At 31.6% G+C, this 26211-nt stretch overlaps 4 protein-coding genes across 6 annotated transcripts; 1 reads left to right on the top strand and 3 right to left on the bottom strand.

Annotated features, from left to right (window-relative positions):
• Window positions 1–609: 609 nt before the first annotated feature.
• On the bottom strand, window positions 610–2378 carry LOC114166612. Its single transcript, XM_028051363.1, has 2 exons — window positions 1977–2378; window positions 610–1862 (listed from the first exon to the last, which is right to left on the bottom strand). Exons 1-2 carry the CDS (start codon window positions 2226–2228, stop codon window positions 1695–1697), a joined length of 420 nt encoding a protein of 139 aa, XP_027907164.1. The 5' UTR covers window positions 2229–2378; the 3' UTR covers window positions 610–1694.
• A 502-nt stretch (window positions 2379–2880) lies between these two features.
• Window positions 2881–8240, bottom strand: LOC114167223 (mitochondrial-processing peptidase subunit alpha-like). Its single transcript, XM_028052241.1, has 13 exons — window positions 8060–8240; window positions 7465–7704; window positions 6730–7026; window positions 6076–6243; window positions 5762–5929; window positions 5590–5670; window positions 5450–5516; window positions 5155–5252; window positions 4526–4598; window positions 4371–4441; window positions 3706–3755; window positions 3294–3406; window positions 2881–3206 (listed from the first exon to the last, which is right to left on the bottom strand). The coding sequence occupies exons 1-13, from the start codon at window positions 8099–8101 to the stop codon at window positions 3154–3156; spliced, it is 1521 nt and encodes a 506-aa protein (XP_027908042.1). The 5' UTR covers window positions 8102–8240; the 3' UTR covers window positions 2881–3153.
• Window positions 8241–10965: 2725 nt separating this feature from the next.
• Window positions 10966–19385, bottom strand: LOC114165075 (DNA repair protein RadA-like). Of its 2 annotated transcripts, none has more exons than XR_003599685.1 (15): window positions 18828–19385; window positions 17404–17459; window positions 16673–16731; window positions 16465–16536; window positions 16073–16153; window positions 15804–15911; window positions 15491–15553; window positions 15049–15129; window positions 14207–14272; window positions 13368–13523; window positions 12714–12795; window positions 12515–12553; window positions 11921–12003; window positions 11654–11726; window positions 10966–11394 (listed from the first exon to the last, which is right to left on the bottom strand). XR_003599685.1 is itself a non-coding variant. In XM_028049728.1 (15 exons), exons 1-15 carry the CDS (start codon window positions 19295–19297, stop codon window positions 11209–11211), a joined length of 1671 nt encoding a protein of 556 aa, XP_027905529.1. In that variant the 5' UTR covers window positions 19298–19383; the 3' UTR covers window positions 10966–11208. The 2 variants fall into 2 exon arrangements, 1 of the variants encoding a protein (XP_027905529.1); XM_028049728.1 differs by having other exon boundaries at window positions 12718–12795; window positions 18828–19383.
• A 3049-nt stretch (window positions 19386–22434) lies between these two features.
• LOC114167331 (protein CHUP1, chloroplastic-like) lies at window positions 22435–25889 on the top strand. 2 transcript variants are annotated; one of them, XM_028052391.1, is made up of 5 exons: window positions 22435–22760; window positions 23106–23370; window positions 23453–23544; window positions 23757–24527; window positions 24863–25889. In XM_028052391.1, the coding sequence occupies exons 2-5, from the start codon at window positions 23190–23192 to the stop codon at window positions 25712–25714; spliced, it is 1896 nt and encodes a 631-aa protein (XP_027908192.1). In that variant the 5' UTR covers window positions 22435–22760; window positions 23106–23189; the 3' UTR covers window positions 25715–25889. The 2 variants fall into 2 exon arrangements, with proteins under 2 accessions (XP_027908192.1, XP_027908191.1); XM_028052390.1 differs by having other exon boundaries at window positions 22435–22774.
• The last annotated feature ends 322 nt before the right edge of the window (window positions 25890–26211 follow it).

The raw sequence follows: 26211 nt of genomic DNA, 5'->3' as shown, positions 1-26211 counted from the left end.
CTACGTTCTCTACCCACTCACGTGACTGTACCCTAGGTGACAGACATTCTTCAGCCTTATTTAATTGGTCGTAAAAAAGTTAAAGAATACAAATTTGAAAAATAAACTTCAGCATTTTTTAAATAAAAATTATGTTTTTTGAGATTATTTACATTAAAAGATTTTTTATTTCATTATTTTTCTCTAATAAAAATATCATTTTATATTATAACATTATCTTTATTTATTATTTATCTTAATTAATAATTTTATTTTATTAACTATATAAGTTTCATAAATTTTGTAATACCAATTTCATCACGCTTTATAAATGAATATATGACATAGATTATTGCCGATTCAGAACATAATATATTGCTGTTGTTGCTGTTGAAAATTGGAGCTAGGATGCTTGTGATCCAAAAAAATATGATCACCCTGATACATGCAATTTTATTTTGCAGGGAACTTGTTATACATTCATAAGACTGAGTTATCAGTGTTTTTATCTAAAACATTCGGAAACTGTTTCAAAGGCTTCCTTTGAAATCAAGATGTGTCTCACAATGTCTTCTGGTGTAATCATATTTGTAAGAAGATTGTTTTTGACCATATCAGAATCATACACAATTTAACCAACTCCATTTTTCATTCATTTATAATAGAAGATAAAAGAAGAATCAGAAGGAGATACACCAAGGAGATGAAAGAAAGATATATCAAGAAAAGTGGTTAAACCAACATCCCAGCAAAACAAAACATAACTTAGAAAGAACACAAAACACGTAGGAAAGAACAACAAAATGTATTATGAAACAAAGAAATACTAATGTAACAGAATCCGCTTGATGAATAGAATAAAATCTTACCCTTCTCATCTATCTCTCAACACTAATAAACTAAAAGCATTGTTATTGAACATATCAACAAGACTAAAATCTATAAACATGCACATACAGTTACATCTGATAGAACATTTCATTGAACCAAGATACCAAATAACTAGAAACATATAGGCTCATGAATACACTAAGTAATCAAACACAGAATAAGATTCGATTCAAAATTTTTAAAATAATAGATTTATTGATTTTTCTGCTTATAGATTATTCATCTTACTATTTTTAGCTAATAAGAGCCTTCCGACTCATTTGGATTCTTAACAAAACATGCCCGTACACCTAATTCTTAAATTAAAATTGTCATTAAACACATGCACACACAGTTAAATGTGTAGTAGTATTGTCATTAATCATACGAAAACACCAGAAAACTAGAAACATGCACATACAAGCTATGTTTCTAATGCTATTTTGAGTCCAATTTGAAGTGTTATGATCTTGGTCTTTCTTTGTTCAACACAATCTGGAAGTGTGCTATGTCTTCATAGCATTTTCCAATTAAGATATCCCTACAGAATAATGAATCAGGTTCATTAAAGTCATGTCAAAGAAATACGAATCATTAGATTTTGGAAGCCAACGATGTCAACTAGGAAACTCCTTCAAAAATAGCACTGGTTGAAATTGTAATCTAATAACTATGAAGAGGAGAAAAAACAGAAGAACATATTTGAGCGACATGCAAAAACATATTCCGAATCATTTTACCATGAGAATATCAGAATTGAATATCTAAAAAACATTCGCACCCTTTTCTCGATTTGCATAATCCAATCAAAGTCGTGACTTAAGAAGGGAAAGAGTATTAAATAATTAAAATTGGAACTCGGAATCATCCCATTGAAGAACCGCAGAGCCTATGTTCTGTTCTCTTTTGAGCTTATCTTTGAGGAACCAATCACAAACCTTGGCGGCATTGAGCTCCTCGATTGGACACCCTTCTTGCTCTGATATCACTCTTAGCAAGTTCAGGGATGATATCTGCACCACAAATAAATAAAATTTCAACAGTTTAATGAACATGTATTACACTGCAAAAAAACTAAAAAACCATTCTTTATTTATACGGAAAAACAATGGACCTAAGAGAGTTACCGTTAAACGGCATAGAAAACGTTCATGTGTACTCAAGCCTGATAACTCGACCAAACCAGCTTCTTCCAGTGACAAAAACGCACGCTTCTCACCCTGGTTTTCTCCTGCGCTGCATTTCACTTGTGTTCTTCTGTGCAGTGTTTTGGTTTGTGGAATAAAGCATGCATGGGTTTGGGTAGTGCTTGGAAGCTTTGAAGGGTTGAAGACAAAGGTTGTTTGAAGAAAAGTGTTACAGGGTAGCAGAGAAATCATTAGTGTTGGTTTAGTTTTTGTGAGAGAACTAAGAGGATGAAGAGTGTTGTGGGAAGGTGCAGAAAGGAAACAGAATATGAGAGTTCAGTTCAGTGTCAAGTTTTGGATTGGGCATTTGGGGCTAAAACATTACAACGCCCCCACACTTATCTGTTCTGAACTTTGCTTTCTATATATATATATATATATATATATATATATATTCTTTTATTGGCTCTAATTTATTATTTTTGTTATTACAGAAACTAATAACTAACATTTATCAAATTAATATAAATTTTGTACTTTTACAGAAGAAAAAACTCCAACTTCATTCATTTAAATAATAATACTTGATTGGTTAAATTTTAATAGACCAATTTCAAAAAATATGCTAACATTAGTTTATTTATTAAAAAAATTCAATTGCAAATGCTGTTTAAACAAGCCCTAGAATGCAAGGGTAGATAAATTGTTCAGTGCACTTTACTAGTGTATTAACTAAAATTTATAGAGCCTACAAAATGAGACAAGACCTACAATCTATGTGTAATTAATCCTGCATTAATATATCCAACTAGCAGAAATGTTAAAAACGAGTAGGAAGTGATTGATGAGTGTATATTGCTAGCATTCTTCATCTGTTAATACGTGGCTCCTTTGCTCACTTTGATCTAAGAAATGAGAGAAAATCAATTTATAAATATAAAAAAATTGAGGTGAACATTAGCCTTTAGTTTTAGACTATGCCACCTAATACACTAGGCAAATTGTTCTATATGTAAGAAATCAAACATGGAACCTAAACAATGGTTCCTCAGATCCGCACAAAAATTTCTCTGGGATTTATTTTCAGCATTGCTGATTCTGTGTAACTTGAAAATTTGAAGTAGGCATGCCTGTGATCCAGAAAATGTAGTGACACTAGGGTGAATCACATGCAATTTCATTTTGCATGGAACTTGCTGTTTACAGATTCATAACTGGGCACACTGAGGACTGCCACAAAAGAAAGAAATGGTGTCAGTCAAAATTTTGGTGTTATCAATCAGTCAAGAGTTTCTTAAAATATGAAAATCATATTACCATCCCCATATGATGCCATGGTCAAAGGTGAGGAAATAATCTTCTGAGAAATTTTGGTGATATCGTTCAACGTGATTTCATCTACAGCCTTCAGGAACTGTTCCAAAGGCTTCCTGAAAAGGTTATGAATACAATTTACAAAGAATTACACTTCCATTCAAGAATTATAACTTTTGAAATAGAGTATATTCTTAGTACAGATTTCTCCACCATTTTATGAATGTCAAATTCGAAATCAACAATTTAAATATTAAACAATAACTCCCAAGAACATGGCAAAGTTTCCCAGGTAGACTAGTGGCAGTATTCAAGTAGCCTATCTTTACTAGTTATCTTAACAATCAAAAGAAGATGGAAGCAACAGCATGTAGATGAAAAGGAAAATCTCAAGGTCTTGAGATTGATTCTTTACCTTTCTCCATAAGTCAAAATCTGCCTTCCAATATCCTCCGATGCAATCATCTACAAAAAGGATTATTTTTTAGCATGTCAGATCCATAGAAATCTAACCAACCCCATGTTTCGTTTAGAATATAACACAAAAAAGAACACAGGGCAGAAGCATGCTATCATGCTGTATCCACAACAGTTTCAGAGGCTTTCCCCGCCTTAGACTGGACTGTCATCCCTCCAAAATACAGTATTTCTAGCTGAAAGAAGGGAATGTAGTGGTTTGGGCCAAAGGTGCAATTGAAAGTGGAAAATATGGGAGATGGAGAATTTGGTTGAAGGTAAATAAGGATAATTGTGAGGTGTACAAATTGGGGAAGAGAATTGAGGTAAACTTAGTTGAGATTGCTTCATGCAGTTCCTGGGTATGTTTCTCTCTTTTAATCTTGATATTCAATGTGTTCTCCGAAGGATCTTTCTCCGTTTTAAGGATCAAAGCTTACCTTTTTGTTGGATAATAACATTTGATATCCTCAGTTCATATCATTATGCTAGACAGGACTAAAAGAATTTGGAAAAAACTGATGTCCCTTGAAGGATGCACAAACAATGGAGTCTAAATGAAAGAGAAACTACCAAAGTATTTGGAACATCACAATTATGTAAAGCAGAAAGACAAGATCATACTCTAGATTCCAGGTTCATTAGAACTGCAGACTTTGTGGATTTTTTGGCTCGGTCAAGCTGCACCTGTGTAACTGTCATTGCAAGAAGTTCCAGTTTAATTTTGCACAAATGAAAATTCTTACTAAAATACTTCAGAAACAAGAGAGAAGCAAAACCTTGTCCAGGGGAAGCAATTGCTATTAGTTCTTTGGCTGCTATATCCACAGCCTTTGGCGCAAAATCAGGGCTCTACATCCACAAATTTGAATGTGTCAAATTAACATATTAAGCAGAAACAATTAATTATGATTATTTTGAAGAAATAATTGCTTAATTTTTACAGTTTCCTCCAAGATTTTGAAAAACAAGCAATTATTCCATTTTAAAATAATGCCGTCACAAACATGCTCTAAAAGTGATTTTTTTTTTCTGATAATTATTTTGAAGAGGAAAGGAGCTGTAAACCCAAGAAATTCCCCTAACTGGATAAAGGAAATATATACAATACAGCACCCCACCCTATTGAAAAGAAAACCCTGTGCTAAAGAGCAGTTAGTTAAAATAGTTCTATTTGGGCAGTTCAAGAAGTAAGGAATTAGATTAAATTGGAGGATAATGTAGAAACGGTGGAACTCAGATTTTGTTGTCATTTGGGGATTGAGTATTGGTTGGCTCAGTTGTAAAAGGGAAAGAAACACTCTGAAGGCGAACACTTGGAAGTAGAATTCTTCTCTTAGGCCTTCTTGTAATTAAATTAACACCATGTGTAAAGGAACGTCAGAAACAATTGTGATTTTTTGCTTACAGTGCTTGCATAAATGCCAAACAATCCTGTATTATTGAAGATGCTGTTGAATGCAGAAAAAGATTGAATCTGTTGATATTCATTCAGCACACGAAGATCTGGACGTATTTGTACATGCAAAACAAGTTAAAATATTAGAATTGAGAATGTATGAAAATAAAATGACAGAAGTGAAGTTTCGCATTAGACAGATAAGTGTTACTCGTCCAATGGAGAAGTTAATTAAATATAATGCCAAGGTTAAAGCATATATCTGACCAAACTAAACAGTGAACAAGACATTGGTAAAACTTACATAGCCTTGAGTGCATCCCTTTTCCAGGGCCCCCTGCTGAAAAAGACCCACCGCCTCCCATAAGCATCTGCGCAAAAAAGTGCTCACTTATTGTGTTCTTCCTTTTGGTACAACAAAAACAAAGATGAAAAAACGAATACCTGTAAAACAGTCAAAACTATAGCATCTTTCTCTTTGTGCCATCCACCTGGAACTTCAAAAGCAAGAGCAACATGTGTACCCTGCCCTTGAAACATATCTTAGCCGGTAAATAACAATGTTTGAAGGGGATTAAGAAAATGTAAATAGTGTTATATAAATACTTGTACGCACCCCTGATTCACCATGACGGCGAAAATCACCTCCAACATAGACAGATTTAGGTTCATCGGGACGGGGGACATTTGGTAGATCAGAGAGAAGTGGCTCAGCAATAGATACAAGTTCTTCATGCTCAACCCCAGCTGCTGCAAGTACCATTCTAGGTGCAGTGTAATTCTCCTGATTTTATACATTCCGCAATAGTTAGATTCTCAAATAGATAAAGAAAGGTGGAAAAGCAGAAAAAGAAAATGGAAAAAAGTTATAAATGTCTCAAATTAATACTGGAGGGTTCATGTAGGATCAGAAAGGATAACATATCTTACAGCAACAAATTCCTCCAAACTGGGGCCGTCCAATCTGTTCAATGCTGCTTCAGGAGCCAGGAGAGGATAAGCCAATGCACCAGAATAACCAGCAGAGTGAATTGCTTCCAAAAGCAAGCCCTGGGGATTGTTGGACAGTTCTCCAAGCTCTGCTTTCACCTTCCGAAGCTGTTTCATTTGGTAGACAGTTCCACAAGTTCAGAAGGAATCACATATCAGCCATCAAAATAAAAAACCATATTTGCAAAATAAGATGGAAAACTTCCATTTAGATTCCTTAGTCAGTTAGGATCCAATTGCAATGCATGAGGCTTACAAAATATATATAACTTCATATTCAGTATGATTTAGTATAATTGGAGCTAAGAAAGGTAGAACATATTGCCTACCTTTCATACACCTATGTTAGACGTGATTAAAGTATAGCTACACATATAGGAAAGGTGTTTTATTTTCGTTTTTTTTTTTTAAACAAAAAAGACAGGGCACTTAATATTCTCTAAAAGAAAAATGCATGTAATTGTTCATCCATCCTACTATGGATTATAAAACAGAGAAAAGCCTGTTCATTAGCTGAAGAACATGACTGAGCTTGCTGACTTAACAATTACATGATCAGTAATGGAGAAAAGATAAGCATACAAAAATAAATACCTCTTCATTGACCTCCCAGTCCAAGAATGCAGGGTTCCTTACACAGTCAACCAATAGTTCCACCATTTGTGGAACATAGGTTTTCAAGGCGTCAAATGTATATCCCATTTGCTCCCGTGAGGCAGAGGCTCCTATGTTACCACCAATTGCTTCTACTTCCCTTACAATACGAAAGTGACTACGGTTTGTTGTGCTTTTGAAAGCCATTCGCTCCAGCAAGTGTGAAGCTCCACTTGAGAATGGTGTCTCATAGATGGAACCACAGTCAAGATATAACCCGATTGAAGCAGCAGGGTTCTAATGAACATGCGAAATGAAAAACAAAATCAATATGCAAACCAAATACCTCAAGAACACCATTACCTTAAAGTAACTTTGGCACTGAAATACTAAGATGGCAACAAATTAGACACATGCCCATAAAGCTAAACCTTAATATCATATAGTAACATTGTTATTCATCAAGATGCCAAAAAACAATAAACATGCACATACGGTTAAATCTAAGAGGAACATTGTCATTGCACATGCCAAGACTCAAAATAACTTGAGACATAACACTGTCATTAAATGTATCATGACGTCAAATAACTAGAAACACGTACATAGAGTAACATTGTCATTTAACATAACAAGACACCCAGAAAAACTAGACACATGGACACACAGTCAATTTACAGTAGCAGTGTCATTAATCATATCAATATATCAAGAAAACTAGAAAGATGCACATACAGGCGAGGTCTCTGATGCTATTTTAAGTCCATTGGAAAGAGTTGTGATCTTGGTCTTGCTTTGTTCAACAGAATCTGGGAGTGGATCTGGGAGAACAACACCACCGAGGGGTATATCCAGAGAAGGAAGAGAACTAGAACGCTCCCCAGTAAGCCAGCTAAACAAACCACCCTGGGTAGTCCTTGCAACTACAGCGGCTGATGTGGAAGACCTAGTGGATCCCAACTTGCATCCATGGCCCTAATCACATGGTTTCATTACACAAAAATCACACAAACAGCACCAGCATTCACCAAAAGAACATAAATTACCCCATGACACCAATGCCCCCGAAATTTTTCACGGGAATAAAAAAAACAGCAGATTACAACATGAAAAACAACCTAGGAATTAGCAAAACCCGGTTGGATGAAAAACAATCCTGCCCACCAAACTCATTTCCCAGAAAATCAACAAAATGACATTTTTTGCCCATCAAAATCAAATTTTGTTACCAGGGTAAGATCCAAAATATCTGGTGGAGGGATTTGAGTCCTAAAAAATGATTTGGGTGCAAAAAAAAATAAAAATGAATGATTATGGTGTTAGTAATGACCTTGAGATGGCTTCTGAATGAAGAAGCTGCTGCTCTGTACATGGCGAGGAGAGAAGAGGAAGAGAATGAATCCCAAAATCAAAATGGATGTGCTTTGTGTTCCTTTCACACCGCCAATAAGCAAGCCCTATGAAGCTGGGAGACGCACCAAAGAGAATCACTTCAATTTGGAAACAGTCAATTATTTTTATTTTAATCAAAATTAAAATAACTATCAAGACGAAAAAGGACCGAGCTGAAGTTACTTGGGCTTTTAGAATCCGACCCAGTAAAGTTGGGCCTCACAAGGCCCGAACATAAGGTGATCCATGGATAAACATAAGGTGATTCTTACATCTGAATAAACAATTTATAACCCTAAAAAATGCTTTAACACTTTAACTTTTAATAAAAAATAATGTAACGAAGAATTTTCTTGATATTTGAGATTTTTAATATAAAATATTCATTCAAACTATGTCATCAACACATATAAACAATCAAACTTAGATCATGATCGCCTTTAATTTGTTATACCCTCAAGATAAAAATAAGATAAATAATTTTTCATATAACTAGCCTATTTCAAATTATATACAAGCTTTATCAGTAAGTTTGAAGAACGGAAGATAAATTAAGTATAAGCATCAAATTGGTGGTATAAAGGGTTATGAAGTTGTTAGTTATTTGAAATTTGATAACACTAGCAATAGCAAATAAATGAGAATGAGAAGGTTATTGTCTTCGACCAATCAACCAAACTTCATCGATCCTAAAGACATTACTGCACAACGTCAAGCATCAAATTATAAAGCATTGTCACGGTTTATACATTGTGTCAAAATATCGGATGTATAATTATCGGATGTATTTTTGGATGTCAAGAATAAAATTGATTGGTCTGATTTAATGCCGTGATTTTTAAGTATGAAAGTAACCGATAATAAATATCACTTAAAAATGCTTTAAGTGATAATTATCGGATGTCAAGAATAAAATCTACCACGAGTAATAAGTGGATACATATGTATGAAAGTAATCGATAATAAATAATTTACCACTTCTTAAATAATGATTGGGTGAGAATATTATAGTATTTATATTCATGTATTCGTTACTTGTAAAAAATTTATTTTTATTAAGTTAAATTTAATTTATATTTTATTATATTAAATTTAATCAAAATCAAAATCAAAATTTAATTTATATTATATTATATTTTTTATTTTTATAATTTTAATTAGATTGTTTTTTCAAAATTTATATATATATATATATATATATATATTAAATATCCATAAGTATTTTTGAATACTCATCAATTTTAAAAATTTGTGAATATCTTTTAAATGAATATCCAATGGATAAGATGTTGAATTTTTTGTTGTAAGTCAAGTAGCATGAGTACTATTTGTATCTACCCATTTTCATTCACAGATAATTATACAAAATTGAAAGACTATCTTGAATTTTTGTAAGACATAAATTTAACATGATTAATGGACAATTGTAGGTTGATACACAAAAGTTCATTTTACATGATTTTTGTAATAAAAGAATGAAGAATAATGTGTCAAATGAATATAGAAACATGTAAAAGTTTTTTTTTCTTAATTAATAATAATTGTTGATTTAAAAAAAGTGAGAAGTAATACAAGGTGATATATTTATTGCTTTAGGGAGTTAAATATAAGAATTTAATATAGTTTGTTTTTGATTTTATTTTAATTTAATATAATTTGTTTTCATTTTATTTTAATTTAATAAAACTAAACTACATCAATCTATTTGAATTAACTTTTGTAATTCTATAGGTTAAAATTATTAAACATTATTTATGAAAGACTTGTAAACATTTTTTTTTACTATATAAACTTAAAGTGTCGAACAAATAGGCATACAACAGTTATCTTATGATTATGATTATATTCATACCTTCAATGTTATTTCATATTTATAAATAAATCACATAATTTTATAAATAAAAATTATAATATGAATTATATTTTGATAAAATAAATATATAAATATATTATATAAAAATAAAATCAAAACATGAAATAAATTTTTAAAAAATATTCATGCATGTTTAATATTATGAATATGTAATAAACTTCTAATTTAGTACATTCTTTAAATTAATTAAATAAAAATGTTAAAATAATGTAACATTTAATAAGAGTTGTGATTATATATATATATATATATATATATATATATATATATATATATATAAATTTAGTTTCAGAGATAAGTACCAATTCAATTTATAACTTTTATATAAAAAATAATATTAAATTTCACATTAAAACTTTTTTAATTTATATATTTTTTAAATAATAATTAAAATTTTATAAATTAAAATTAATATAATAAATATATTATATTTCTAAAAAGCAGTTGGTCCAAGTCCTAAGACTACATCAAGAAAACAACATTGAGAATCAACCCATCAATTCCTATTGCATAAAAAGAGGAAGAATTTAACATTATAAATTTAACATTATAACATTACATGGGTAAATAAATTTTGATATTTTGTTTTATTTATTTTTTCTTCTAATTCTTTTATGATTATGATTATAATAATAATTTTAATGTTATTTCATATTTATAAATAAATCACATAATCTGACAAAAAAATGATAATATGAATTTTTTATAAAAATAAATATATTGTAAAAAACAAAATCAAAACATAAAATAAATTTTTAAAAATAGTCATTTTAATTCTTAATTTATATCGCTATACTCCAATACAATAGACAACTTGCTAATTTAAAGAAAAAAGTAAATCTGAAAATCCAAAAAGATTAACTTTAGCTTTTGTTTTGGATCAATTTTAGATGATATAAAATTGAAATAGCCGTAATAATTCAATATATTTGTTACCCATGTTTGGCCTAGAGGGTAAAAATAAAAAAGTCTTACCACCGATCACCTCATGTTTATCTTAATATTATTGATTAACCTTTGATCAGAGTAAAATACATCAATAATTACACCATTTTATCGCTTGAATAAAGTAAATAGGTGTTTCAAAATTCAAGGTACGAAAAATTAATGAATAAATAAAAACAAATAGATAAGTGGAATAACATGTGCATATCTAATGGTACCAACATCATGCGAATTAAAAGATTTATATAAATTCACAACCTACATCATCACTACCTCCTTTTCATCATTATATTGGGAAATACAGTGTTAATAACCTCTTTCAGATTTCTGCAACCAACGACTTTCATCTTTTCTAAACCTTCAGTTCCTAAAGCTTTTTCAGCCACCTTGGGCACTATGCACATTCTGAAACCCAATTTGGCAACGGTATATACCCTTTTATCCATTCTATGAACCTGTACACGTAAATAACATAATGAAGAACAGTTTAGAATTCATCATACAAACAATAACTTCACTGGAATGTCATTATTTTGAAATGTTGAGATGACACAGAGGACAACAGGTATGAGATCTAATCTCAAAGAAACAGCTTTAATCTTATGCAAATTTTTAATCATTGAATTCAAGATTGTATTCAAACAGCTTCAAGATTGTAATCATTGAGCTCAATATTGTATTCACTATTCAGAAAAATCACAAAGAAAGTCTCACCATGCGAAGCTCACCACCGAGGCCAATTTCACCGATAAATGCAATGTCATTTGGAATTGGAATTTCCAAGCAACTGGAAAAAGGGAAAAGAAACAGACATAATAAATTCAACTAATTCAGATTAAATCTATAACAGTACATTAGAACATAAACCCTATGGGAGATAACATGCATAAGTGCAACATATGTTTAACTCTATAAATTGGATGCAAAATTCACTGGTCAATAACATCCTCCTAATCCTCTAATGACAAATGAAACACAAACCTGCTGCAAATTGCTGCTGCTATAGCAAGATCTCCAGCAGTCTCAGCCAGTGTCAATCCACTAACAACATTCAAAAACACAGCCTGTTGTATGAAGACAAGGATATAGAATACAGTCAATACTAATATCAAAATGAAAATATATCTGCAGGTTATATTATGAGCACCAAACAGGCAACGGACTATGTTGCTGGTTTCATAGTTCAGTGACGTGGTGAATGACTGTTTTAAATGATATGTTAACTTGCAAAAGTTTTGCTAGAAAACATCATATGACCTTGCAAAAAACAGATAAAGAATCCAGATGTGAATATCTTTTGGTTTTGTCAATCTTAACTCATTAAAAGTCTAAATTCTCAAAAGCAAAGATGCAGAGAACACTAGTATATCTTTCACCCCACCGACAAACACAAACTAGGTTCTTGAATGAAATTATTCAATTCTTGCAACCCAAATAATATAAACCAAGTTAATATCAAAGATACATGCTAGTTGGCATTGCCATTCCCATATTTGGTATTAGCTTTGCTAAGTTTATTCAATTAGGATTTAATTCTGTTGAACTTAGAATATTGACATTCATAAATCAGCTCACATGTTCTCGGAGACGAAGACCAGCTTGCTTTATAAGAACCTGCAGTTTAAGGGGATGTTAGACGTTCAAAAACTGTTTTAATCCTCTTCAAAAAAACAATTTTGTTATTCACCTTCCATAAAGATTAGAGAAAATACTAAAAATAAGCATATAATACAGAAGTAGTAATAAAAATACCAACAAAACAAGAGGCACTAACTCACGGATATGATCATATCAGCTCTATTTAATTGGATACCATTAACTTGCCTTGAACCTGTTGAACTAGAAAGACAAAGTGCCTGCAAAATAAACTAGAACTAACTAAACAATTCTTTGAAGGATGTCAGAGTAGAAAAAAAAGTCAAAGGATTCTGATATTATATTAGAGTTCTTGGTAGTTTTCTTCATTGACATGAAGAAAAAAATGAACACCACAAACTGAAAGCCGCGACAAGTAAATCAGAAAATTTCAGTAAGAATTCGTCTGGATTGACATTGTAAGCATTCATAACTTGTATTTCTTTTAATAGCTACAAAATCATATTGTTATTAGCTCGTATGTTCAACCCAATATAATTTCCAACTGACAGTACTGAAGTGGAAAGTATAGAATGGTAATTTCACCACAACACCATGTATTTATATTTGAACCAAAATTCTGAGAATGAAAATAGTGCTTTGCCGGCACAGATTGAAGAGTGCTCTGTAAGCATCATTTCTTAGGACGGCTTCAATTTGTAAGATAACACAAATGATGACAAGGGTGGTCGTCACGATGTTTCTAAAACCAGAACTGCCATGGTAGGAAATTCATACAGTGCTTGACAATTTAAAATATTTAATATCATGAAAGAAAAAAAAAAGAAAATACCTGAATTTCAATAAGAAATGTCCGGGACCCATCCATGATTACAGCAACAGCTAGTCCAGCTAAAACTTCTGAATCCAGATGTTGCTCACTGAGAAACATTTCACTAGCATTTGAAATAGCCTGAAGTCCTGAATGTGACATCTCAAAAACTCCAAGCTGACCAAATACATCAAAGACAAAACAGATCAAACATATATTTTTTTCCAGATAAAATAATTATAGAGTAAAAATAAGCCTCAGATAAATAACTACAACAAACTTGACATACTAATAGACAAGGAAGCAACTTTCTATGTTGCTATAATGAGAAATGAGGAAAGCACACGTAAAAGCCTTCAAAGTGCAGCTTTTAATCCTTTACATGGAAGATATTACATGTCACCAAAAATCAGTTCGCAATAGCACCAACTTACTGCCAAAAGTGCATTTGGCCACAAAACTACTCTCCTTTGCATAAAAATAAGAGTATTAAAAAAATTTAACAATCAAAACTGGGTTTTGAATTTTTGTCTTTCAGCCAAGCATCTGTGACGAGTTTATTATCGCATAGTCAACATGAACAAGGGTGGACTAAGATAATTTTTCATGACCTTTTTCCGTTCATTACAACATTAAATAGTAATACAAAATGAGTCATTGACGAGAATAGGCAGATAGTTGCAAAGGTGCAAAATTAAGCACAGCTCAAAGGTGAAAACAGATACAGATCCAGAAGAAGATTCTAATGCCTGCCAGTACACACTATTCAAAATATTATCTATTCCATTCAGTTAGTTCACTGAAAGTATTTCTAAAAATAAATAAATAAATCAATGACTAGCATAATTATAGTGGCACACCTCATCTGTGGATCCAAATCGGTTTTTCACAGCTCGAAGCATACGATGGGAAGAGTATTTCTCACCCTGAGTAGTAAAACAAACAAACAATGAGCACAGGAAACATATGGTGATTTAGAAAGGCCAACAATAAGTATCATGAACAACATATGCTAGGTGTTACACAAATACATACAAAACTTCCAGATTTTAATTTAGAAACATAGCAAAACCAATTTTGAAAAGGGAATATGAAGTATTGTGTCATGAAATCAAAAACAGATTGAGAATGTAATTATAATACTGTAGACAGCAATATTTTCTTAGATAATTGTCTTGATAACTAAGAATAGAGCACTTTTTGTAGTGTAATATTATTACCGTTCCCTTCATATCATACTTTTATTTACTATTTATTGAAACTTTTCAATTTTTCATTCATACATACTATAACACCAATATTGGTACTTGCACATGTTACAAGAGCACAACTGAAAAATAAGGTAATCTGTGAAAGTAGATGGATATCAAACAATATAACTAGTAATAAAATTTGTGATACACCAGGTCCATCGGACGTCACCACAAGCATTCTCTTCTAAAATTTGGTAAGAGTGTCCCTCCTCTTGTTAAAACTCAATTTTGTACAGTGGAACGCCATAATGCACAAAAAGATATAATAATGACAAAAAATCAGTAATGAGACACATGAAGGCTTTGCAGATTTAAGATGCCTCAAGCAATAACAAGTATAAAAGGAAAATGAACAACAAGAAACATGCCAAGTAGTAGAAAGTTTAATGATAAGCACAGATAAGCTATACTGACTGTTCAAAGAAAGAAAGTTGTAACAAGATACCAACTTCCATATACAGAACAACATCAACAATATGCTCCAAAACTCGAGGTCCTGCAATGTCTCCAGATTTTGTCACATGTCCAATCTGAAATATAAAACAAAAAGGTAAGAGACACTAGAAAAAAAGAAATAAATCCGTGGACATGTGAATCAACAATTCAAAGCCCTTTAACAGAAATGCCACAGGTGATCCATTATTACATAATACACAAGTACTCAGCCGTTTTAGGTTCACTAAGAGAATATTAAAGAAATTCTAAATTTACCAAAAGATAACACTGAGAAGAAAAAAGGGCATATCAGGAAGATTGCCATCCTATAACAAGTGTATATCATCAAAATATTACAGTATGTACATGAATAGATAAATGATTCACCACTTAAGTACAAGCACTAAATTAATCTAAAACGTATTGTTCAAAAAATTGATTGACATGTATGCTCACCAGAAGAACTGGGATGTTTGTCTTCTTTGCAAATCGGAGTAAAGCTGAAGTGCATTCTTTCACCTGTCTCACACCTATTAAATGTCACGTACAATGGAACAAAGCATTTCACTTCACAGTCAAGAAGGTATAGCAGATGGATTTTTACATTTTTGTTACAGAAAAATTAAACCTATCTTACCCGTGACTTTAAATACAAGTGAAGCAGTGTGATAAAGTAGAATAAATTAAATCATTAAATAATTTAAAGCAATGGAAAATTACGACACCAAGACTGTCCGCTTCTTATAATAAAAAATAATGATTTTCCCACCTGCATAATCCCTCCAGGACTTCCCATTATTCCTTTTAAATAAACAGTTTGTATTGAATCAACAATTAGAGCCCCAGGGGAGAGATGCTGAACTTTCTTCAATATGTCCTGAAGAAAAAATACAATAGTGTTGACTTCTTTACAATACTCCTGACAATTAATTATCAAGAATAACGTTTTAAGCAAAACATACTTTTTTATAGCAATAAGTAACATTATAAATCACCAAAATTCATGTAAAAAAGTAAGCACAAGAAAATACTAGGCACCTCAACATCATTACTTGAGTATAAATAAATATCTGATTGAATCCTAAGACGATCTGCTCTGTTACCAATTTGCTCAACACTCTGTAACATAAAATGCCAAAATTAACATAAATGCAAACTACATAAAAAAGTACAACAAATAACAGCTGTAAATCAAAGGTGACACTAGACTACCCATCTTTGGCATAATAGAATGGAAACAAAAAGGCTGATAAAATGAGGCTTACCACTAATTTTCTACAGCTTAGCATCAAATTTATTACTTTCCAATCATATAAATGCACTAATAAAAATGTATAAGATTTTTAAAAGCTCTGAGAGCTTTTAACTTCAGCAATTTGGAACATCAAAGTTTCAAAATTTAAAACTAGTAAAATACTTGGTCAAAGCACCTCTTCACCAGAGACATATACAACTGGAGATGCTCCATCATCATGGTGCCGTTCTGCAATAATTGAAGCTATCTTCCGATCCAGATGTTAAAATTAAAACAAATGTTAGCCCAAATCGGCCAAGTCCATAAAAGAATACAAAAAGAAGTTAACCATCTAAAATTGTAAAATCCAGTTTTACTATCCCAGTGGCCAGTATAATTCGTACCTGCAGCAAAAGAGTACTCTTCCCAACACCAGGATCACCACCAACTAAAGTCAATGAGCCTTCAACAACCAGATTTATAGACAAAGTTAGCCATTCAATGCAATTGGTTGTGAAGCTTCAGGTGTAGTTGGATTAATAAAAATAGAGATCATATTGTATAGCTAGAAGAAGCATTCAGATGAGAATTTAAATATTAGGATCATAGGAAGCCCGTGAAAAAAAAGAGACCAGAATGAGAATCCATAAATAATATACCAATAACCACTATCCATCCTCGTAGAAAAATCACCAGATGTTGCAACTTTTTAAACAAGTCTAGTCCCATCAAATAAACTATTCATTTCAAACATGATGAAGACAAAATGTTTGTAAAAAAAGGATGAACCAGTGCACAAGGCTCGCAATACAAAAAAACTGTGCAAAACTAACAATAAACTAATAAGAGATGTAATTGATCTCTACAATTAGAATAGAAAAAAAGCTACATTTTATGGAAATAAATCAAAGTAGAATGTTAATACAGTTCTCAGCAAACAATATCTAACTAAAACCAGAACAAAAAAAATCCCAATCAAGAGACCATGGTGTTAAACACCCTTGCTACAGATGCATCTAACAATTTTTCAGCTGAAAAAATCTTTATACATGCAGAAAAAAAGGAAGGAAAAAGCAAAAAAATTCTCAATGTCAATAGTTGATGGCATAGCATATAGTTAAGAAATGAACCAGACCTGGTACTAGACCACCACCAAGCACTCTGGAAATTTCATCTCCAAATGGACCAGACCTGAAATTAAAGCAAGCTACAAATTATAACCCTTGAAAAAGACACCAGATTAATGTCAGTACTAACTACCGAGTGCTTCAGATGATTACCAGATGATATTCTTCTATTTTAAATGCTTATGAATGAAGGAGACAATTTTCATTAAAAAGGTATCGTGATTCAGAGCTTTCTTGTTACAGTTTGATTTTGTGAAAAATAACCTTGAGTATCTTTTACATAAAAATCTATAACTACATTTCTTGTTTAATTAATTTTTTGTTAAAATATCAGAACCGAAGACAGAACACCAACTTTTAGATTAATATAAGAAATAACCTTGAGTATCTTTTACATAAAAATCTATAACTACATTTTACAATAAAAGAAAATAAAAGCACGCTTTATATAATTGTAACCATAGGAATTTGAGTTTGAATCTAATTGAAGTACTTAACCTCAAATGTTAGTTCAGGGGGTAAGGGTCACTGCTCAGTTATGTATACCACTTTTCCATAATGTCTTTCTTGATTATTGGGTAGGTTTGGCATGAGAAACTACCACAATCTCACACACACATAAAGAAAAATTGTTAAGGGCAAGCCCCAAAAAAATGGATTGAAATGAATAAAAGATGTTCATCTTTAGAGATGTTTGATAAAACCATTCTATCTTTCGCCTAAATCAAATAGCTTAAGCTTTTAAGCTAGTTAGTTAGTTCCAAAATGATATAAGCCCCCACTTTTCTAAATAAACAGTTGAATTCAAGCTCAGGGTAGGGGGGCTTGTACATTGTTTACAAGTCAAGCCCAACGGGCTCTTGGATGAGTGTTTTAGAGATGCAATAAAACCCTTCAGACACACATCTCCATCTGTTTAAACTTTAGAGAGAGCTAGTGCTTCACAATTGGAAGTGGCAAATCATGCAAATTGGAGATTCATAGAGAGAGAGAACTAGGGAGCGATAAACTCTTCACCTACCCTAAATCCATAATACAGAATGGCAATGGACTTTCCTTTCCTACTCTTCAAGTTTTAGTCGCAAAGAACAAAAGTTCAGTTGAGCCTAACATGACTTAAACAGTGTAAGATCAAAAGTATAATGATATATAAAGTATGAGCCCCTGCATCAGTGCAACAATCACTCTATTGACACCTCTCATTTCTCTCTACCTTTCTATTTTTACCGATACGTATACATCTGTCTCTCTTCTACGTCTTACTGTATCTAGGTGTATACAAACACAACACAAAGTGTCAATTATGAATCATTTTTGGACTCAAACTGGAATAGAATGCACTAAAATGTTTCCAACTTACAAAGGCCTCAAACAAGACCTTTGATGTTCACTTACCATTACTAGACAAATATATAGAGATAGGGAAACTTACAAAGGAATTCTCCAATGGTGATGATCAAGTCCCCGGTTTACCTCTGCCAATCTCAAGGGACGTAACTCTCCTTCCTGTTGCGGTAGCCACGATCCCACGCCATCCTCTAATACTGAAAACCCACTAATCATACTACCAGCATCACTGCTGAATTTGGCCTCTTTCATAGTTCCTGATACATTGCATGAACGGCACACGCCCCACCATTGTCCTGCACTGTACCCACAATTGCTGCAAACCCATTCAACTTTCTCCTTCGACTTCTTCTTCTTCCCAATAACAACCCCCCCACCACCATCACTACCACCCACCACTCTCCCTCTTTGCTTTCCCTTTCGAAATTCTTCATCAAACTTAGCATTGGTTGAATTGGGGTCCTGCGGGGTGTCATTGCCAAAGCTTGCACTTACTTTTGGATCCGCCCTGCGGAGTAGGAATGGAGGGAAACTACAAATGGAGTGGGAAAACATTTAGGAATATAATTAGGGTTAGGGTTTGTGTCAATCAATTTCCAGCGATCAAAGATTCAATGTCATCAATTATCTATTTAATCTTGAATAATATAAGTAAAGGAAGAAACATAGACAAAAAAAAGGTTAAATAAGAAAAAACTTATACATAATTTTGATGTTGTATTTTGTTTAACTCAAACTTTCGTCTCTTGTTTTAAAACAAAAAACATTTACTTAAATTATTTTGGATAGTTGTAATTATGATTTAATAATCAATTTTATTTATATTTATTCCCCTTTTGTTAATGATGTTTATTTCTTTTTTACTAATTAAATCACTTTTCTTGATACATTATATTAAATTTAAAATAGAAAATTTGTGTTTTTATATATCGAAATTATATCATAAAGACTCTACAATTTTTTTTTTCACTCTCCTATCTTCAGCTTAGATATCGTCTCGGTCCGGAAAAAAGATCTCATGTGTGTAATTTTATATGATATCGGATTATACATAGTACAAAATTAAATATCCATAATTAAGTATTACATTATACATTGAAAATAAAAATATTTTTAGTTTGAAATAGAATTATAAAAAATCATGAATTAAACAAAATAAAAACACCAAAATTGTATAGAAAAGTAGTCATAAATTCTTCGACAAAAAAAAAAAGGTGAGGATTAATAGAGAAACGAGGCAGAAAAAAAAAACCCAAGTGTTATGTTTTCACGTGATTTTGGAAGTACTTACCAAATTTCGAAATTCCATAAGCAATGAAAAAATTGAAAATAAATATAAATAAGTGATAACTTGGTATAAATAGCCCTAACTTTATAGTACCATGAGTGGAAATAGACATTTAACCCAAAATTTAATTACTTCAAAATTCATATAGGATTCTCTTGGTTAATTTAAATGATTAAAATCATTTAAAATTTATAATAACAAGATTTATTATTTATTTGGTCTATATAATTATTATTATATTATTTATTAATATGTCTAATTTCACAATATATTTCTCTAAGTCAATGCAATCTCACATTCCAAGTAATAAATATGACAATTTTCTAAAATTAAATATATTATTTTCTTAACAAAAGAAACATAGAAAGGTTGAGAAAAAGAGTTTTGGAGTCGACTACTCAACTTTGTGTTTTCACGTGATTTTGTAAGTGCATACCTAATTTCAAATACACTCATAGTTAGATTTCATTGGACTTCCATAAGCAAAAAAAAATTGAAAATTAATCTAGATAACTTATTAAAATCAAAATTTATTGAATTTATTTCAATAAATTTTTTTTCTCAGAATTCCGTTCAACTTGCACTTTTTGATATTTTTGTTTATCCAGTCACACCAAAATTGATTATTGGTTACGAAGAGTCTACGAAGAAAAATGTTGAAAGAAAACATTTAAAAACAAATATTTTAATGTTTATATATTTTAAATTTTATGCATGTATATCATATATTTGACTCACTTATCATAGACGAATATTAGGGGTTATATATAATTTATATCATAGAGATAACAAATGAATTTATTTTACTATATTATTCAAATTCCTCTCGATTTTGACAAAAAAATATTTGTATTATTGAGTACAAATATGATAGGTAATACCTAATTAATTATGTCGTGGTATTATTGATTTCAGGTAATACCTAATATTATGTCTCTTCGTTGTTGTTACTTGTCTTTATACTTATTTTGATTATGAATTATTAAAATATATTTAAATTATTAGGTAACGTAAAAAATTATATTAATTTTTATTTAATTTTTAGTTTCATATTTTATTTTTCTCATCACATGTTTGAGTATTATTATTTTTTATAATTATTTTACATTTATCTAATCGTTATTGATATTTATGTAATTAATTATTTTAACATTCAATACCTAGATAATACTATTTTTCTGTGTAATTTTTATTTTTGTAAAACAATAATTTAATTAATAATTAGAACAAACAAAGATACATGTGACACAAATATACTCAATTTTTTAAATAGATTGAGACAAAAATTTAAGAAAGATAAACTTTTTCTTCAGGACTAAAGAAGGTCAATCTCACACCCATCCTATTCCCTCAAAATTTACTAATAAAACATAAAATAATATTTATTTCTTATTTGTAAAAGCATTGACACCAATATGTCTTTATATTTCATCTAAACTTCTTTCTTGAAGGAAAAAAAAATTGTTATATGTAATCAAATTGTTTAACATTATAGAAATATTAAAGAAAATACATTGAAACATTATACAAATATGGTCAAGATATTAAAATCGTTTGGAAGGAGTTTAATGGATTAAGAAAATACTAATAATTGTTAAAAAAAAAGAAATGCAAATGGCTTCAAAACTAGGAGTTTGCATATGGTATAGATCATTAAATCCTCGTATTAGAAAAATAAACAACCCAAATATATATTGATAAAAAAAAAGTTATGCAAATAAAAATATAAAATCGATCTAAACCAAATCACAAAATTTGATTTCATTTGGTTCATACTTTCTTTCGATTCAAATTGAATCGTATATAATTTGTATGTTTAATTTAGATATATTAAAAAAGAAAAGGACTAGTCATAGTGATTTTTCTCTATCCTCGTCATAATTTTGTTTCCAAAAAATAAACTTATTATATACAACACAAAATAATATTGAATATACATTTAAAAATTATTTAAAATATTTCATTAATTAAGATAAAACAAATTTATATTATATAAAAATGGATTTTTTTATGAAATTAAATATATTACTTTCTTAATAAAAAAATAAAGGAGTCTAAATTTTTTATTGATTTCTTTTAGTAATATCTTTTCTGCTGAATATTAAAAATATACTGTATTAATATTTTAAATATTTTTTAATATATTTTAAAACAAAAGAAAAAAAATCTAACAAAAAATTCAAATTCAAATAAAAGAAAGGTTGAGAAAAAGAGTTTTGAAGGGAAACCGCTTAAGAATATTGGAAAGGGCACATATCCTTAATTATGGGCATCTATTTGCTATATTTGGTCTCACAGCTCTATAATTAAATAACGTAGAGGATAAATATGAAGAATATTTATCCCATGTATCGTTGGTTGTTACATAAATGCGTCACAATTTTCTTCTTTTTTTCGCTTTCTCTCTCACCCATTTTATCTCTTCAATAATTTTGCTGACAATTATTTGAAGTTCATTCTGGTTCTCCCTCTCAAATGATCCTCTCCCCATGTCGCATTCACCCTTTACGTAAGACAAAAATCCATGGCCAGTATTTGTTGCTAAAGACACATTCGTTCTTTTTTCTAAGGTTGCGTTTAGACACAGTTGTTCCTCTGTCCACGAGAGCGACACGCAGATACGCTATTCAAACTGTTACCAAAACAAAACCTCATAGAAACGCCACGCTTCTGCTGGATCTCTTTTAATCGAGTCACGAGGAGTTCCAGCATGATCATGCACAAATAAATGTAAAGTTCATCGGGTATTGCTTATTTTCATGTTTCCCATGATTCATCAAGTTTTTATTGGTAGTGGATCATGAATATCGTTTTTTTTTTTGAAGTATTGTTCTTCTTCCTTTACTATTTCTCTTGTTTAGAACGTCCTAGGTCTTGTATGTTTTGATTTGACGTGGTGCATGTGACTTTAATGGTTACTATATCAGAGAAATTATCAGACAGTTGAATTATTTCTGGCTAGTCAAATTTTCTGTCGCATGTATTTAAGATTTTTAATTTACGAACAAAAATTAACAATATTCTACATTAGCTAATAATTTTTCTTTTTCTTATCCATGGTGGTTGTGTATGTAGGCATAAACCAGAAATGGCTCTGTGTTTTTTTTTTCTCTTGGGCGTGACATGGGATAGAAGATGATCTAATTTGTGATCTCTCTCATGATGACGGAAAGAATAATTAGGTTTTTTGGTTTCATAACGAAAGAGGAAAAGGGTATGAAGCCTTTTCTTCTGAAATGTGGTTTGGCTTTGGCTCTTACCTTTGCTGGAATTCTCTACTCTCAAATCGGAGTCAAGAGAATCAAACCTTCCCCTACTTCCCCCAAGGGGCACCCTTCAGGTTTGTTTATCAACATATTGAAAAAATTTCTGTCCTTTTTTTAGTTCATGAATAGTTTTTCATATGTATAATGTGTTTTCAGGTCATGGAAGCGAAGATAATTTTGTAAGAGGTAAAAGGGCGTCTTCTTCTAGTTCTCGCAACAATCTTGCAGAGGAAAATGTTTTGGATGCTGTAAGTGACATGAAAAAGACTATCTTTCTGTTGTTGTTTCAGCTTTCTCATTTTAATTGTTGATGAGTTTTGCGTACATTTTCTTTCATTTTCTGGTCTAGAATTGTTAGATAACAGATACTATTGTCATGTTCATCTTGTAGTGTTGTTGAAAATTGGAAAAAAAAATTGCTAATTTAGTTCAACTGATTGTTATATATTACTTGTGTCAGGAAGAAACATGCAGTAGCAAGGTGATTGGTAAAAATTCCCCATCAGGTCTCTCTCCGAGGACTAAAAAAAGTGGAGAGAAAGATGAGTTCATCGGTTCTGAATTTAATGATCCTATCAAGGATCCAGAATTTGAAGTCATCGTTGAAGGTAAGAAAGAGGTAGAAACACCAAGGTCAAAAGTAGGATCTCCTATGGCATATGCAAATGTTGACAAAGATGATTATGAGAAAGAGATCAGGAACCTCAGGAGCATGATCAGAATGCTTCAAGAGAGGGAAAGAAACCTTCAGTTTCAACTGCTTGAGTACTGTGGAATTAAAGAGCAACAAGCAGCAGTGATGGAGCTCCAAAATAGATTGAAGATAAGTAATATGGAGGCTAAGATGTTCAATCTCAAGGTTGTGACCTTGCAGTCCGAAAATCATAGATTAGAGGTACAAGTGGCTGATCATGCAAAACTTTTGTCTGAGTTAGAGACTGCAAAAACCAAAGTTAAGTTTTTGAAGAAGAAAATTAAGTACGAAGCTGAACAGAACAGGGAGCATATCATGAATCTTAAGCAAAAAGTTGCCAAGTTGCAGGATCATGAATTTAAAGTTGCTGCTAACGAACAAGAGATTCAGATTAAGCTGAAAAGGCTTAAGGATCTTGAGTGTGAGATAGAACAGTTGAGAAAATCTAATTTGAGACTGCAGATGGAAAATTCTGACTTATCTCGAAGATTGGATTCTACTCAGCTCCTTGCAAATGCTGTTCTAGAAGATCCTGAGGTAGTAATATTACTTACAAGTTACAATTTGATCCCCTTCTCAGCCCTTTGTTTTACAAACTGTTTTCTCAAACAATTCCACACTACTTAAACTAAATTTTCATCGAAAGTCTATCAAGTTTTGAAATTGTTTACAAAACTAGCTTTTCACAACCAAAAACTGAAACAGCTGGAAGATGTTTTCTCATCTTTTTTTGTTCTGATCTTGTCCAATCTCTCCTCAATTCACACCCTTGTTTATTAGCAATATGAAAACTAAAATCAGTTTTTGAAAAATAGAAATAAACACACCCTCAGTGACTGCTTTTTTAACTTGATCAATGCTTTTGGATGCAGGCACAAGCTCTGAAGGAAGAAGGTGAACGTCTCAGACAAGATAATGAAGGGTTGACAAAAGAACTTGAGCAATTACATGCAGATAGATGTTCAGATCTTGAAGAGTTAGTTTATTTGCGGTGGATAAATGCTTGCTTGAGACATGAACTACGAAGTTATCAGCCACCATCTGGTAAAACAGCAGCAAGGGACTTGAGTAAAAGCTTGAGTCCAACCTCTGAGAAGAAAGCCAAGCAACTTATACTTGAATATGCAAACAATGAAGGGCGAGGGAGCGTTTCTGATATGGACTCTGACCAATGGTCCTCTTCACAGGCTTCTTGTTTCACAGACTCTGGAGAGCATGAGGATTATTCTCTTAATGATACTTCATCTGAGGTCAAAGCTAACAATCCAAGCAAATCAAAGATTTTTGGCAAGCTTATGAAGCTGATACGAGGCAAAGATAGCCAGCAGAACCAACGTGGTCGAGTTATATCTAAAGAAAAATCAATTTCCCAAGTAGATAGCAGTTCACATTTCAGCTTGAGTATGTCAACCGGAAATGAGTGTCTTAGGAGCGAGTATACCACTCCCTCTGGCACTTCTAGAACTTCCTTTGATTATAACCAAGCCACGAGTATGAAGGATGATAGTGGCAGAAATTCAGATAGCCATACCCCAGGAAGCTCCAAGAATTTCAGTCCAATGAGAAGAAGTTCAGCAGATTCCAAAAACCGCCTTGATTCTTTCTCAGAATCCTCTGCCATGGAGAAAACTAATTTGGTCAAATATGCTGAAGCTTTGAAAAATTCAAGTGAAGCTCCCAAACATAAATCACACAGAAGATCAGCAGCATATAGTTCGTTTTAACTTATTAGCTACATATGCAAGGATTGTACATTACCAAGAATATCACAGATTAGCAGGGTTTACTTAGTAATCAATCCTGATGTACAATATTAGACGTTAGGAGCTGTTCAAATAACCGTGTAATAATTAAGGAGGGAGGCACTTAAAATCATAGGCAAGAATTCATGCATAGTAATTCTGAGTATGGTAAAATTTTAACTTCTAGCGATTCATTATGATCCATATTTCTAGCCATAACTTGCTTCTTTGCAATTGGGAATTTCTAGATTAAGTACATTGCAAAATACTGATGAAAATTTTTGAACCGTCAGGTTTAGTATTAAGCTCCCTTCATCCTACTTCAAGAATTTTGCTCATTTAGCTTTTTCACCACTGTGCTACATGGACTTGTTCAAAAAGTTGTCTGTTGAATATTCAATCTGGTGAGGCAGATTGTGAGGTGGAAATAAACTTAGTTTTTTTCCTCTTAACAATTACATGTTATTTTTATTGTATAT

Source organism: Vigna unguiculata, chromosome 10, assembly GCF_004118075.2.
Source record: "Vigna unguiculata cultivar IT97K-499-35 chromosome 10, ASM411807v1, whole genome shotgun sequence".
Lineage (NCBI taxonomy): Eukaryota > Viridiplantae > Streptophyta > Magnoliopsida > Fabales > Fabaceae > Vigna > Vigna unguiculata.
The sequence above is the reverse complement of the archived record's forward strand: the minus strand, read 5'-3'. Positions and strand labels throughout refer to the sequence as shown.